We start from the raw sequence: 15,011 nt of genomic DNA, 5'->3' as shown, positions 1-15,011 counted from the left end.
CAATCAATAAAATAACCAGCATTGCACACTCATATTACAGATGAATTGTGAAAAAATTACCCTGAATTTAACCACATGGAGTCCATTATGAATAAAAACAGCTACTTCACAAGTCCAGCCACAAACCAACTGATTCCAGTCCCTTGAAACTTTTCATGTGGTCCATTGTGTATGAGCTCAATGTAAAGACAAGGTAGTTCACAATGTCAGGATAAGTCAGTCCCGGGAAATAAGAAACATCTTCATTCCATTTGTCAACAGGAACGTTGTAGGGGTCATTCCCGCCAATCAGACCCAGTTTCTCCTTGTACCAACTTCTCTCAGCTTCTGGTAGAGTGTCAACATAATCCGTGGCCTCCGACATATTGAGGCCAAATGGAGACGATCTTCGACAATCGTTTCAGTAAGTCAAAAAATAACACTATTATTCAAGTAAACACACACACACAGGTGCATCTGTATAGGGCTGTCATCTTCCAAGATGGTGCTGGGTCAGTGTGCCGTGTCGTCAGTCGCAAGGGTCTATTGTTGGCGCCAATCATCGAAAAAATGTTAGAAACAGCAAACAACTGATTTTTTTCCCAAAATTGCATTCTGTTTAGAATATGTCACGTAAGCACAAAACTATTGGCTTTTAGACTTGCAATGCTTGATGTATGTGTCTTCTACTTACAACTGTATATGATGCAGAACTCACCTGTTCAATGAGAATCCATATTAATGGATTATTAAAGCAAAGACATATTAACGAGGTATTGATCGGCAGTCACAAGTATTTCTCCTTATAAAATTGTTTGCAGTCTGACAGTGATTTCAATTCTCATTGCTCGATAGATTCTTACTATCATCTTAAATTTGATATGGACACAGTGATGTTGAAAATAGATCAGATCCAATTTTAATGATATCAGAGCAGGAATTACCACCAAAAGGAAACAGGGATATTAACCCAAATGCATGTTTATTTTATTGAATTCAACAACTGAACTTGTATTTGAACAAAAAACGAAAGAAAGAAAGAAAGAAAGAAAGAGACCTGAATCAATAAATCAAATACTTTACAAACATATCAGCCCACAGATGCAAACACCCACTATCAGTTGCAGAATTGGGTATTGCCTCGATGACATCATCAGCCATATATCCTACAAATTAACAGTGAAAACACTACTCCTGTGTGATATGAACATTTCTTTTTTTTTCCAAATGGAAGACTCGTCATCCAAAACAATGACCCTGAAATGAAAACACAGTGAAAGTAACTGAAATAAAAACATTTGCCTTGAATGCAACATACACAAGCGTGTCTCAAGAGACTGTCTGGGTCAAAATACACACCTCACATTAAGCACACATTCACACACATATCTACACCTGCACCAGAGCGCCAGACATCTTGGCCACTGTACTGATTGAAATATGTATGTGGATGTGTGTGGACCCAAAGTGTGTGTGTAGAGTGTGTACGAGTATTCAGTAAAGGCAGCACTATGTACATGAAATTAAATACAAATAAAAATTTGAAACCAACAAAAAAGTCTATCACAATGAACTAATCTTAAGAAGAAAAAATAACCTTAAATTGAACGTAATAAATGATAATTAGAAAAAAAAAAAAAAAACACATCTTGATTATCCTTTAAAAGGAAACGAGCAGCAGATCGTTGTTTTGCGACTGCCTGAAGAGGAAATGGTGAGTCTAGTCGTGGTGGGGCAGGACAGCTCGAATTGAGGACAGAAGGAGAAGAAAAGCTGCTGTTTGCTGGCATCTGGTGACAGCTGCTCATTACTGCACTGATGCAATGAAAAATAATTGGACCAAGTGCCCTCCTTGTCTCAGCACCATGACATCAGCCAGACATCAACGTACTGTAGCAGCGCGAGTCATAATCGTCTCTGTGGGTTTTTGGGTGCCCCGTTCAGGAAATCACAGGCAGCTGATGTTTGCAGATCGAAGAACAGCTGTGGGAGGTCAGCTGATCAGACTCTTATCTCACGGGAGCTGTCGGAATACTTCTAAAGTCCAACGCTATCTAAAGTTTTCAACCATTTGTCATGCAAGCTACATGCTAGCACATTAACTAGGACGAATGACAGGACGATAAATTACAGGCAAATACAGGTCCATTACTTTTTTTTTTAAAGACACTACACTTTTGTTGGATATGAGGCAGGTATTCCTTTTTCCATTCACAGAGCTGCTTTAGACAGAGGTTAAATACAAATCAATGCTAACATCTTTAAAGTAAACGCCTAGCTTTGTAAGTAAGAGTCAAGTCTTCTAATCTGCAAACATTGGACAGCACAGATTTCAGAAGTGCTGAACGACTCAATATTAATCTTGGGTAGAGATTTCCAGTGCACAGAGCCATAATTCAGGCATTGATCAAGCTCAAGTTATCGTCAGACCCTTGTAAAGGTCACATTACCTTTGTCCTGGTGTTAGCTCATAGTCTACTAACAAAGGCTACTTGCCCAAGCAGCCAGCAAGGTATCAGTTAGTGACAATGTGGGGACAGAGACAAAAATCACAGCCCCTGAACATTCGGTGTAGAAAAATCTTTCACAGACATAACTGTCTACAGGTCGACTGACTGCAGATAATGGTTTTCTCTTTTGAAACCTCTCCAAAAAAGTTGATAGCCATCAGTGCACGCTGGCAAATCTAAAGGTGCTACTTCAACTACACGTCTACGCGGACTTCTGAATAGGAGACCGTCAAGGAGAAATGGACGTTCCTTAGAGATGGAAAAGGGGGGAGGAACGAGGAGGGACAGGGTGAAGGTGGATCAGGACAGAGACATGATGATTGATTAAAGGATGAAAGAAATGGATGAGCGAAGCAGTGGGAGGGTACAAAGAAGAGGACATTAAAACACCTAAATGACTTTCCACTATGTTAGCGCTCTCGCTTAGATACCGGCTTGGCACAATGCCCACCAAACCAAAACCTTGGCATGAGGGCGGTCTGGAGCAGAGCCTCTTAGTTAGATTACAATCAATTTCAATGACCAGGCCAAATGGAGCTCACAACTGCCAAGACAAACTCGCAGCTTACATAAAGGACTGTTCCTTTATGGCAGCCTTTCATAAGCTTTGACTCCTGCTTTTGATTAGAAAAAACAAAGCAAAGAAGAAAAGGGTTTTTTTCTGGCCTGGATGGTTTTCATAATGCAGTCAGGCAGTCCCATTTCGTTCATTAATGGAAACTGTGCAGGTATTATCCACTCCACAAAGCAACAAATGTGGTCGCTTTTTAAAGGATGCAACAATGTCATGACTAAATGTGTTTAGAGCCAAAACAAGAAGCTACTTAGAAAAAGAAAATGGGGGAAAGCCAGATGGGAAAACATTGCATTTTGATTAAAGAAAAGATGAGAGAATTCAGATTAACTTCTCCAAACACTTGGACACCTTTCGAAAGCATGTTCGATGAAGGTTTTGCTACAGACAAGTGTTTGGGTGTTGCGTGCTATCACTTCAAGCAAATACATGATGGTATGAAAGCCATGAACCTGAAAATCAAAAGGACATGGAGGAAAATTAATTCATGAACACCTGGACTGATAACTGACCGACACTGTAAACACTGACAGTAACACACCGAGATACTGACGAGAGAAGCAAATCTCTCCAAAAGTCCAAAAAAGGAAAAAAAGGAATATAAAAAAGGAGAATATTTTTCATACAAGTGTTTGCAGTAAAGGTTAGTTTCAATCACATCATCATTGGTGTTATTTTTTATATATTTTTCCCAGACATTTTTATTTTTCTACTCTGCATTTCCAAGTGTGTAATAAAAACAGGCAGGCTTTTTTAATAGCATATAGGTCACTGTAAAGCAGTAACAGACTGTCTCAGATACAGAGGAGGGGGATCTATAGAGAGGGGAGAGGAGAGGAGGGAGAGGGTGGAAATTGATAAGGACACAAAGAGAGTGTATTTACAGCACACCAAACATGTATTGTCATTTAAAACAATGATATTATATATATATGTAGTGCTTAACAAATTTATTAGACCACCTGTCATAAAAATGAGAAACTGTAAGTATCGTAGAAAACCTTCAAAATCTTATTCAAATCTAAAAATGTTAAGTGAAACAACTACCGTAAATAGTAATTTTTATACCCACATTTGAGCCGGCTCATTGGGCTTCTCTGAGAAATCAGAAATTAATCAAGCATTCAACCACTAAAAGATTTTTCTTTTTTCTTGTTCACGAATGCAAGTAAATAATGTTTTCAGTTTTTTTGTAAATCAAAATTGTACAGAAAATTTATGGATAACATTAAAAATCATATTTTAGACTTATACATATCATTTTGGTTAAATACATTCTACATATTGGTGTATTAACCAAAGCAGAAACATTTAAATGTGTTTGGTAGTTACCAGTGCTGTTAATTTAGGGCAGCTGTGGCATAAACCTTACTTTTGGTGGTGTCAAGGTGGTCGAATAAATTTGTTATATATATATCTATATATATATAAGCAATTGTTGAATGATTGTTGGTTACTGAACCTTATCTGTAATGTTTAAGGACTTGAGAAAAAATTTGTTTGCATAAAACCATTGACCTGTGAAAGAGACAGATTATTGTTGGTAATACCTTTCCGTTAATGGATCGCTCTGTCAGTGAGAAGAAAGTAAACACTTTGCTTGAGATAGCGAAGAGTCAAAATGACGAGATTGACAAGGGAAACATTATCCGGAGATGTTGGAATGTACGTTACAATTTTGCACTTGCGCCATTGGTTGAGGGTACGACGCTTAGGAATAACATGTTAACCTGCGGTATGTGTTAGTCGGAGTCTTGTAAGCATTGAAGTCACTGTGATTTTATACCAATGTCAGTGCAATATCTCACATCCCTGTATCAATGCAAAGAGGGTAGTACAAGTTGAAGCTCGGCTCATCGCTACATCCTGCCCACAGCTTTCCCTCCCTCCCCCCATCCCCCTCCCACCGTCCCTCGAATCGAGTCAAAAACTGAAGTGAAAAACAAATGGAGGTTCTTCCTTCACTCCCCCCCTCTCCGTCTTCCAATTTTTCCTCCTTGTCCTCGTCCTCCTCCTTACAGCTCCTCTCTACCACCATTCTGTTCGTTGTCTAGATGAAATACTCCTTCTTGTCCTCCGATCCAGACTGGCCTCCCTCAGCATTGATTATAGCTGTGTCAGCATCAGGGGCATCATCTGATCCTTTGGCCTCATGAGTCAGATACGTTCCTGTTGGAAGAAACCCATTAAAATGTGAAACAAGAATGGTAAAAACTAGACTGAACACATACTCAATTAGGGCAATTATGATTGATTTTATTTGCATTTTACACGTATTGAAAACTAGACAAATTCTGTTCTGTTTTTTTGTTTTGTTTTTTATAAATGGGGCATGTTTATGCAAAAGAATGCCAAAACAGTACTCATGGTTTCATGAGCTGCAGGTTTTCACAGCAAATTTTGATTTAGTTTTAGTCATCGCCTTTGAACTAGTTTTAGTCGAAACTTAGTCAGTAGGACTGTTTCAGTCTATTTTTCTTTAAGTAAATTAACTAAATGGCATTAACATTCCATTCGATTGCACTCGGAACTTGGAAAAATCCGAGTGCAGTAAAACGGCCCTTGAGCTCTGGACCTCGACTCGGGAATGAAGGCAGGATCAAGCGCCTCAAGTCGGTCGGAATTACTGTACATTTTAGAAAAATGGCGGAGCACACGTTCGGTGTAAACAGTCACTTTCTCCTCAGCTTTTACTTTTATGTGGCGTTTAATTTGGCACTTGTGTTACTGAAAGTGTGGAATAACTCTGTAGTGGCATTTCCATTCCCTCTCTGTTCATTTGAAGTAGTGATGCTCGTATAGTTCAATGGATTCTTTCTACAGTCTATGGTTCAATGAAGCATTCAAGATTCCCCCTGCTGGTGCGTTCAAGTCATACTTACAGTATATATATGTATATTAAGTTTCTCTCTCTCTCTTACCCTCAAAGAGCTAATATACGTATATTTCCCCAGCAGACATTTTGCTCCTCTAAAAATATCAAATCCACCATCAGCTTGCTGTGGCCAGTCATGTTTTCTGAGCTTACTGAATGAAATGCATTTACCTCGGAGGTCAAAATTGACGACCCAGATCTTTCCGGGTTCCGAGTGCAGTCGAATGTGCTAAATGGACTTTTTTGTGCTATTTGGGCTTCATACACAAAATGTTTTTTTCATTGATTCTCTCAATCGTTAGTTAGAGGGTGATTTGCTCCTTTCTTATTGCAGGGTGAGCACAAACACCTCGCTCCAATTTGATGACGCGTTCCCACTTTGATGACGAATTTGACGCGGCACTGAGCTGGAGAAGCCGCGCCTCCAGGAAGCTCTCTGCCGTGACTGACATGTAAACAGACACGCCCACAAAGGTGAGCATTTCAGCGTCCTTTGCGCAGTGCTATGTATGTATTTTCGAGTCTATGTATGTACCGGCGAACGCCCCTCCCCCACGCTCTGTCTGGTGTTTATAAAGCAGCATGAGCTCAGCTACGGAGTGGGTGGGAGGAGGGCGGGCCGTCCTCTGGCCCTACGTCATTGTGCGGGGAGGAGGAAGTCAGTGTCCCGTCTATGGACACGCCCACTCATGAATATACATAAGTAGGCCGCAAATCAGCCTTTGTGTAGAGTTGCTCAGAAAGTGACTTTTCAGAGGCTAAAACAGGCGAGTTTGGGAAAATAAACCTCAAATACTGTGTTTTTGGGGTTCTTAGAACAAATGGAGATGGGTGAAAAATAGCATGACATGGGACCTTTAATGACATAGTCGACTAAAGTTTACAGCATAAAAGTCTATACATTTTTTTAAAGATTCTATTAGTTCATTCATTAGTTTACAAAATATCAACATAATTTGATATAGTTTTCGTTCACATGTGTTTTTTAAATTAGTTATAGTCTTGCCATTGTCTCTTAAAAAAAACGTAATAGACAAAAACTATGACGAAAATGTTTAGTCAACAAAAAAACAGTGGTTTCAGGTAAAGAGATCTGAAGTCATGAGGCTATTGTCTGAAATATGTGTGAAACCATTTAAAAGCCACATCTCTTTACTTAGAACATATGCGGGTTGAATGACGATAAATTGATCACTCCCAACTATGCGCAGTTTTCATACAAACAACTGAAAACACAGTTTCGTTATAAATTTGTCTAACAAAGGAATGAGGGTAATAGTACAGATTAGCGAAGACCACTGACTGGTTCAAGACTGAAATTACGTTTTTCCATCCATATCAGTATAGTGCATTTATGATAGAAGGAAACCAGTAGGAGAAGGCCATTGTTGTGATATAATTGAATCAGTAATCTTTTTTTAGGCTGCGTGTCTCCTGTTGGCGGTCAGAAAATTGTCCCTTAATGGATGTTTTCCATCAGCCTAATGACTGCATGTGAAGGACAAGAGCTTATTCTTAGGGGGTTACATATAAATACTTATCTTTCCAATTGAATCACGATAACAACATTAAAAGTGAAACAAGGTCACCAAAATGGTAGAGCATTTGAACATGAGATTAAACCAAAACTGACCTTGAGTACTACTTTTAAGTGTAATTTAGACTAAAATCTCCAGCTGTTGAGCTTTTTTGTAATGATCCACAAGCTGCAGCTTTGGACAGTGTTTCATCAATGTTACAGAAATTTCCCTGACCCGACTCTCTCTTTCTGTCTGGGAGCTGAAACTATAGCCAAAATGGTGAATGCTGGATTGATGCGACACTACTGAGCAGATCTGAACAAAACCTGGAGATGTATTTACTGTGTATGACAACAAACCTAGTCACAATTATAGAAAAAACCTTCACCAAAGGTTTGTACGCAGTTTTGTCCTGCAGGCTTTTTGTTATTTAATAAAATAACAGTGTAGGCCTCATGGATCAATAATTCGAACATCATTTACTCCAAATAGAAAGGAAAAAGGTTGAAATTCCCGCTTGAAATGTAGTTTTCATCTCCACCGCAAACACTAAGTTTGGTGACAATTTTTACGCATGGGATTGTGAGATGTCCTTTAAATGGATGAGTGTTTTTACTTCGGACAAGGACACCATTTGCATTCTAGTTTGTTCCCGGTATTCCCAATCATATCAGAATTAATTAAAAACACTTCTATGCATCTGTCTCTGTGACTCAACATCCCACAATGCAATGCTTGAAAATGTCCACAAACAGAGAGTTTATGATGGAGATGAAAACAAACTTTCAAGCAGCAGAATCAAATCATTTACATCGTTTTTTTGAGCTAATTATTTTTTATTTATTTATCAATGACTAGGGACTTATTGAATAATAAAAAATATATATATAAATATAATGGGGTGCAGCTTTAAAGTTACCGAAATTTTATTACCAAACTACCATTCTCTTAACCATGACCAGAGCCACTGAAACATTTTATGTATATTATATTTCGGTATGTATCCAAGCATACAGAATGTGCTCAGGTGTATAAACTTGGAGGAGGCAATAACTGAATACACCAGATGTGGCACGAGGCAGTCTTATTCAATATCCTGAACGAGCTAAAGCAACACTCGCTGTATTCAGGAAGTGAATGCGAGTCAATGCTGTGGTAAAGCGCCTTTATGCTTCCTCAGCGGGGTGCTGGAACAGGTATTTAATATCTTTGAATGGGTCCTGTCAGAGCTACATTGTTCACATTCTAATTAATCTTGATTATTGGGTAGGGCTTTTCAACAATCAAGCAGAGTAAATGAAGACAAAAGTAGCATTTTGTTGACTTTTCCTTGTAAAACAAAAAAAAAGCAGTACATCAAATACCTGCCCCGAGAGGAAAGCAACATCAAGCCGGTGAAAAATCAGCTGAAGTAGTAAAAGGTCATAGAGAAGCATTCAATATCAAGAAATGAGGTTTGCGTATAGAATTTATATTAAACCATGGGCACTATGCATCACTGGATGTCCTTGCATTCATATGTATGCCTATGTTAGTAGGTGTGGGGTCCAGTTTTAGTATGTGTGCATACATATTTATAGACATGCATCTCCCATATCTGCTCATGCATGCATGCATGAGGGTGTCAGTGTGCGAGTGTTCATGTATCAGTGTTGGTTGGCGTATATGTAGGTGACCTTTGTGTCTGATGAGGTATCTGCCGAGGACAATGAGAAGGCAAAGCAGTATGAAGACGATAACGGCCACCACTCCTCCGATCACGGCGTGGTCCACCCCCGAAGAAGGCGCCATGACTGTGGGGTCTTCAGAAGCAGAGAGGAAAGAAAAACGAGAAGAGGAATATCAACGGAAAACCACCAACAAAGGTATTAATATTTGAACAACGATGAGAAGAAAGAACCATACGGAAAATGGAGTACATGATGCAGAAAAAGGTGAAGCCTCTGGAGTGAAAACTAAAATGAAGTACAGGCTCGATGGATGAAAATGAGTAGAAACAGACGGATGACGAAAGGTGGCAGAAATATAGAAAAGACAGAGTACGCATGAATAATAGTGAGATCAGCGGAGAGCAGAACATGAGAAAAGAGAAGGAGGCAGCAGGGAAAGCTTGCCAATATATACGTGAAACACGCACGTGGAGAAAAAAAAGCTAGAAGACCACGGCTCTGACTCTATGAACTGCTGTGGCTGACTGCTTGTGAGAACTGTTTACTATAGAAACAAACACAGTAATATGACTTTTATTCCCATTTGTTCACTATGAACACACTTAACATTTTAGTAAATTATTTAGATTAATGCCCCGCGACCCTGAAAAAGGAGCTAGCCAGAAAATGGATGGATTTATGATTAATTAAGTTATAAAAGATTGTTGATTATCTACAGTTTAGTCCAGGGGCCAAATAAAAACCTATTTGATCTGACATGGGGAGCAGATTTTAGGAAATTTTACGAAAAAGGCCATTTCAACATTATTGTTGCCCTAGTTTGTACCTACCTGAAAGACCTATTTGCCTATGCATGTATGCTCTGCATGTTTAGTTTATTTAGTATTATGCTTTGGAGCCATTCTAAGTTATTTGTGAATGTAAAGTCTGAACTATTTTGGGTGTGTTTGTGATGAAAGTGCACAGCTTTACTGCTTCAGAGATTCTGCAGAGAACATCTATAGATAATCTAATCTTCTGTACAAACATATTGTATGGTTATCTTTTACTGTTATAAAAGCCAGTATCAAGGTTGGTGGTGAACCCTTATCCAGCCTAAACTGGAACTCCCCTAACCTGGTCAAGCAAGTGTAGAAGAAGAGTGAAGGAATGGACATTCAAGTCTATTTGAAGCCTAAACATTTTTATTTTTTATTTTCAAATGATCAATTACTCAGTATAAGTACAGAAATGCAAAGAAATAAAACCTTACATTTATTACACTTATCAACCGTTTGATGCATCAACATGAATTTCTGCCTTCTTGCTGTATCATTCGAGCACTGACAAAAAACAAAATCTGCAGAAGCTAAGTGATGCTGATCAAATTTAAACAAGTTTATTGCATTTGTTCACTTTTCTATTCTATTCGATCAAACTTGGCAGAACAGCAGAAGAGTTTTTCCAGTATGTCCGATACCATCAGTGTCATTGTTATACGGCTGTTTGTCTCAGATGTGCAGTGTTCATTAAGCAGGATGGATAAAAGCCATTTTTACTGGATTTTTTTAAATTTTATTTTTAAATTGTCTCTATCCCTGTGATAGAGATTAGGAAAATGATTGCTCTACATGATTGTTCACGCACATCTGCAACTTCAACTACTGGTCCCTCAGAGAATAAAGCAACACAAGCCGAATCGATTTGACATTCCCTTTATCTCGCCTGTCTTTTACAGAGTGATATAACAGTATGTGTGATCATTTAAGTGATTTATTCTGGAACATTTTCCCACCAAACAGCATGTTGGAGTGAGAAAAGAGGAAAGAATTGAGTTTCACTTTTCCGAGAACAGGTAAATACATTCAATAAAATACAGAGAAACAGGAAAGGAACAGCACCAGCTATGGGCAAACTCAGAGGATAAAAGGGTCAGATACGTCACAACCAGCTGGGACACCAAATGAAGTGTCAAATGGGCAATTTTTGCAACAAAAAAAGGACCACTACAGTTCAGTTAGAGGAGAAGAAGGCCTGGTAACAGGCGGTCAGAGACCAGCTGTAGGTGGAGAACACAGAAGGAGAAGGAGGAGAAAAACAAGGTATAGTGGTGTGTGGCGCTCAAAGCACCAGTCAGATAAACCCTCACACACGCACGCACACGCACACGCACACGCACACACACACACACACACACACACACACACACACACACACACACACACACACACACACACACACACACACACACACACACACACACACACACACAAACGTACACTCCGGTCTGCCAGCGTGGAGGTGATAGGGGTATGCTGACGAGCCGGGACAGAGAATGAGCCCATAAATCCTGCTGTCAGCATCAAAGGAGACCAGACAGGACCCACGAACACCTCCAAGCCCGACCCTCCTTTCTAGCACACACACATACAAGCACACACACACGCACACGCACACACACACGCACACACACACACACACACTGAAATCCAGCTACACACACGCACAGGGAAACTGGAACATTGTGACTTGTAACACTTGAGGTCACACTGATGCTGGTTTGTGTGCATGTGTGCGTGACTTTGGGAGACAAATGTGAGTGCATACTATGAATGTGTGCACTGACTTGTATCTATACTAGTGAGTTCATTAAAGAATGAAGGGTGACTATGCAACGTTCCCCTATAGGAAAAACCAGGGTTGGGGTCAATTATAATTGTAATTGCATAATTGATAATTCATTAAAATGATGGTGTAATTATAATTGTGATTGAAAAAACTGCTGCTGTTGTAATTGTAATTGACTTTAGAAAATTGATTTTGTAATTGTAATTGGTGTGAAAATGGTTGATTATAATTTGAGAACCATGGGGAACCATGTTACAGTTCTATGTCTTACACTTACGTCGTTAACAATCATTAAAGTATAATTCATATCAGGTTTACATGTCACTTTTCTTGAGGATCATTTTACCATTTAAAAAAAAAAAAAATTGAAGTTGAAGGTTATACTGAAAAGGCTCAGACGCTCACACCAAAAAAACTAGAACCTATGTTTTCATTGATTAGGAAACCTAACAAGGTAACCAAGACATGAGAAAGAAATTAGATGATAGATAATATTTTTTTTATATTCCAAAGCTGATTTAAGACATGGGTCAAACTGACCCGGTATCAAAAGAGATGCTAACAGAAAGCTAACACAAGAGGAAAGTCACGTTTTATGGGGATAATTATTTCAGGCTCAGTAATTGCCATTAATTGACTTTAAGTGGGAAAAAAATAATAGTAATTTTAATAGGAATTGGAAAAATGTCAGTCACTGTAATCATAATTGAATTATTATTGAACATGGATACATTGAAGACGTAATTGTAATTTAAAGACTTCATTGACCCCAACCTTGAGAAAGACACACAACCACAAACAGGACCATGGAGAATGAGGGATGCATAGACAGATGTACAAGAAAGGTGTACAAGAATTTTTGGACGACAACGAGTGAATGGTGGAAACGTTATACCTGGAATGTTGCCTGCTTCATCTTCTCAAGTGGATGAGTAGATGGTTTGTTGAATGTTTGGATGGATGGAAGGACGGATGGAAGGGTGGTTGGTTGGTTAGATAAAACAGAGTGATGTGTGTTGAGGTCGGGGGTTAAAGGTTTGGGATTATCAATGGGAGGAAAGAGGACAACAAGAAAAATTACATGAAACAGATGCGACACGGCCACTGGAATGCTTTAATTTTCTCCATCCTGTCTCTTTAAAATGTAATTATCTGAACTTTGTGCTTGCCGACATAGTAAACAAGCTTCAAACCTGTATTTTAAAGGAAAAAACATGCAAAGATGTTTGCAATCAGTTTTGTTTTTTTGTTTTTAAACCATTTCTAAACATCTTGCATGTGCGTGTTCAAGTGTGTAACTGGCTTTACCTGGAACATTGTAAACTCCATTCTGCTGGACGGAAACTGAGGGTGTGAGTGAGGAGGATGGGGTGGAGTAGGAAGGGATGGCAGAGGATGGAGCAATGCTTGAGGGGAAAGCGGGAGGAGTTAGCGAGGGTGAAACAGAGTCTGGAGAGAATGGCAAGTCAGGAAAGAGGGCATTGGAGAGGGTGGTGGTGGAGAAAGTGGGAGCATCGTGTGTTGGATGGCTGTAGTCGGTAGAGATGATGTCAAGGGAAGAAGTCGAGCCGGAGTCAAAATCAACATCGGTTGGAAAAGTGGTGGGAAGCAAGGAAGAGGAGGTGAAAGGGGAGGAGCTTGGAGTAACAAGTTCTGAGTTTTTATCTGCAGGATCTTTTTTGGAAGGCGGAGGAAAAAGTAGCACAGCAGGCGGAAAGAAGGAGAAGCCAAGTGCAAAAAAAAAAAAAATGTCCACGGATCGTACCAATGCGACACATAACAGCGAAGGAAAAGAAGCAGAGAAATGAGTGAAAGCAGGCGGTTCAATGACAAGCGATGCCGAGGTTGGATAATCGTGGCGCATTTGGATAAGAAAGGCAAAAAGAAGAAACACAAACAAGGAGGTGGAAAAAAATGAAAGAAAATCAGAAGTGAAAAAAGATGGACAATAAAAAGCCACAACACACGACAGAAGAAATAAAACGTGATGACAAAAGTAAAAAGACAACGTCATCCCGTTCTGCTCTAAATCCCACCCTCTTTACAACCACGTCTCTGTCTACTGTTGGTTTTTTTATTACCTTGGACAAGGAGTATGTACTCTCCCTGGTTGTTTCCGATACCGTTGTCTGCATGGCACACGTACACTCCATTATCTGATTTGTTGAGCATTGGGAAGTGCAGGACAGCACCATCAGCTTTAGCCAGAATGGGGAGCTCTCCATCCTTCTTCTCCCAGATGTAAGACGTTGGCCTGAGACAGAAAAAAAAAAAAAAAACAAGAGAAAAAATAAATCACACATTGCACCAAAAGAAGAAAAAGAAGGATGAAATTAGTTCAAAAAGATGAGAGGAGATAAGAGATTGGAAGAGAAAATATGATTGAGGGTGTAGTTATTAGATAAATAGAAAAGTGGAGATGATGAGGTTAAAAAGATTAAAGTAGGACAGGAAAGAACAACACCAAAATCCTGTTATAGCAGAAAATGGATAAAGGGAAGAGATGATGAAGGATGGAAAAAGGAGAGATGGTCAGCACTGCTGGGCGCACACTGCAGAGAAAAGCTTTAAGAAAAAGAATAGAAATAGGAGGAAAAAGACCACTAATCAATCAGCACTCTGAGTCAAACTGGGTAAAACAAAAAATCCAATTTACATAACAGATTGTGTTTGAGAGAGATAAAAGATTTAAAAAAAAAAAAAATCAATTATGTAAATGTGCATTTCCTTAAGGGCTGTACAGTAATTACAATGACGGCGAGTGTAAATCAGGGACAGGCCTGAATGTGTCGGACTAAATAATTGCGAAGAGAATTCTGACACCTAAAGGTGCCTCTTGGCCTTTTGACCAGTAGCTGTTCAGAGATGCAACTCAAATATCTCTTTATGATGCACACAGTGACCCCATATGTTGTCCTCAAATACCATGATCGCTATGACACTTTGGTCTCAAACAAACATTATTCCAGTTTAAATCTTTTTTCTGTAGGGTGTAACAAGTCTAAAAAGTTTGCATTAACATAAAGTATTTAAGACAACTATGTCCTATTCATCATTTGGTTAACGGCAAGTGTAGTCATCTGTTGTGTTATACAACCTCCAACAAGTACATAATACGCAATTAGGCGAACAATTAAATTCCCATTTACAGGCTGTGCTGTGGAGTTTATACTCTCATTTACAGCTGGTATTTGTGGGTCAGACCGCGCTAATAATTACCATAATGCAAGTTAATCTCTGTTTATTTGTACTGCAGAATTTCTTTAAGAGAATGCA

At 39.1% G+C, this 15,011-nt stretch overlaps 1 protein-coding gene across 3 annotated transcripts in view; it reads right to left on the bottom strand.

Moving 5' to 3' along the window:
* Positions 1-942: 942 nt before the first annotated feature.
* The window catches only part of cadm3 (cell adhesion molecule 3), a 116,386-nt gene continuing 102,317 nt past the window's right edge, over positions 943-15,011 (bottom strand). The window contains exons 8-12 of one of the 3 annotated variants that reach the window (XM_028472635.1): positions 13,817-13,989; positions 13,044-13,409; positions 12,631-12,651; positions 9,135-9,260; positions 943-5,232 (exon numbers count right to left, since the gene is read on the bottom strand). In XM_028472635.1, coding sequence (XP_028328436.1) covers positions 5,114-5,232; positions 9,135-9,260; positions 12,631-12,651; positions 13,044-13,409; positions 13,817-13,989 — 805 coding nt within the window. In that variant the 3' untranslated portion in view covers positions 943-5,113. The remainder of the gene's footprint in view (positions 5,233-9,134; positions 9,261-12,630; positions 12,652-13,043; positions 13,410-13,816; positions 13,990-15,011) is intronic. The other 2 variants (XM_028472636.1, XM_028472637.1) reach the window with 2 other exon arrangements.

Source organism: Gouania willdenowi, chromosome 17 (assembly GCF_900634775.1).
Source record: "Gouania willdenowi chromosome 17, fGouWil2.1, whole genome shotgun sequence".
Classification (NCBI taxonomy): domain Eukaryota; kingdom Metazoa; phylum Chordata; class Actinopteri; order Blenniiformes; family Gobiesocidae; genus Gouania; species Gouania willdenowi.
This window is presented reverse-complemented; position numbering and strand designations above follow the sequence as displayed.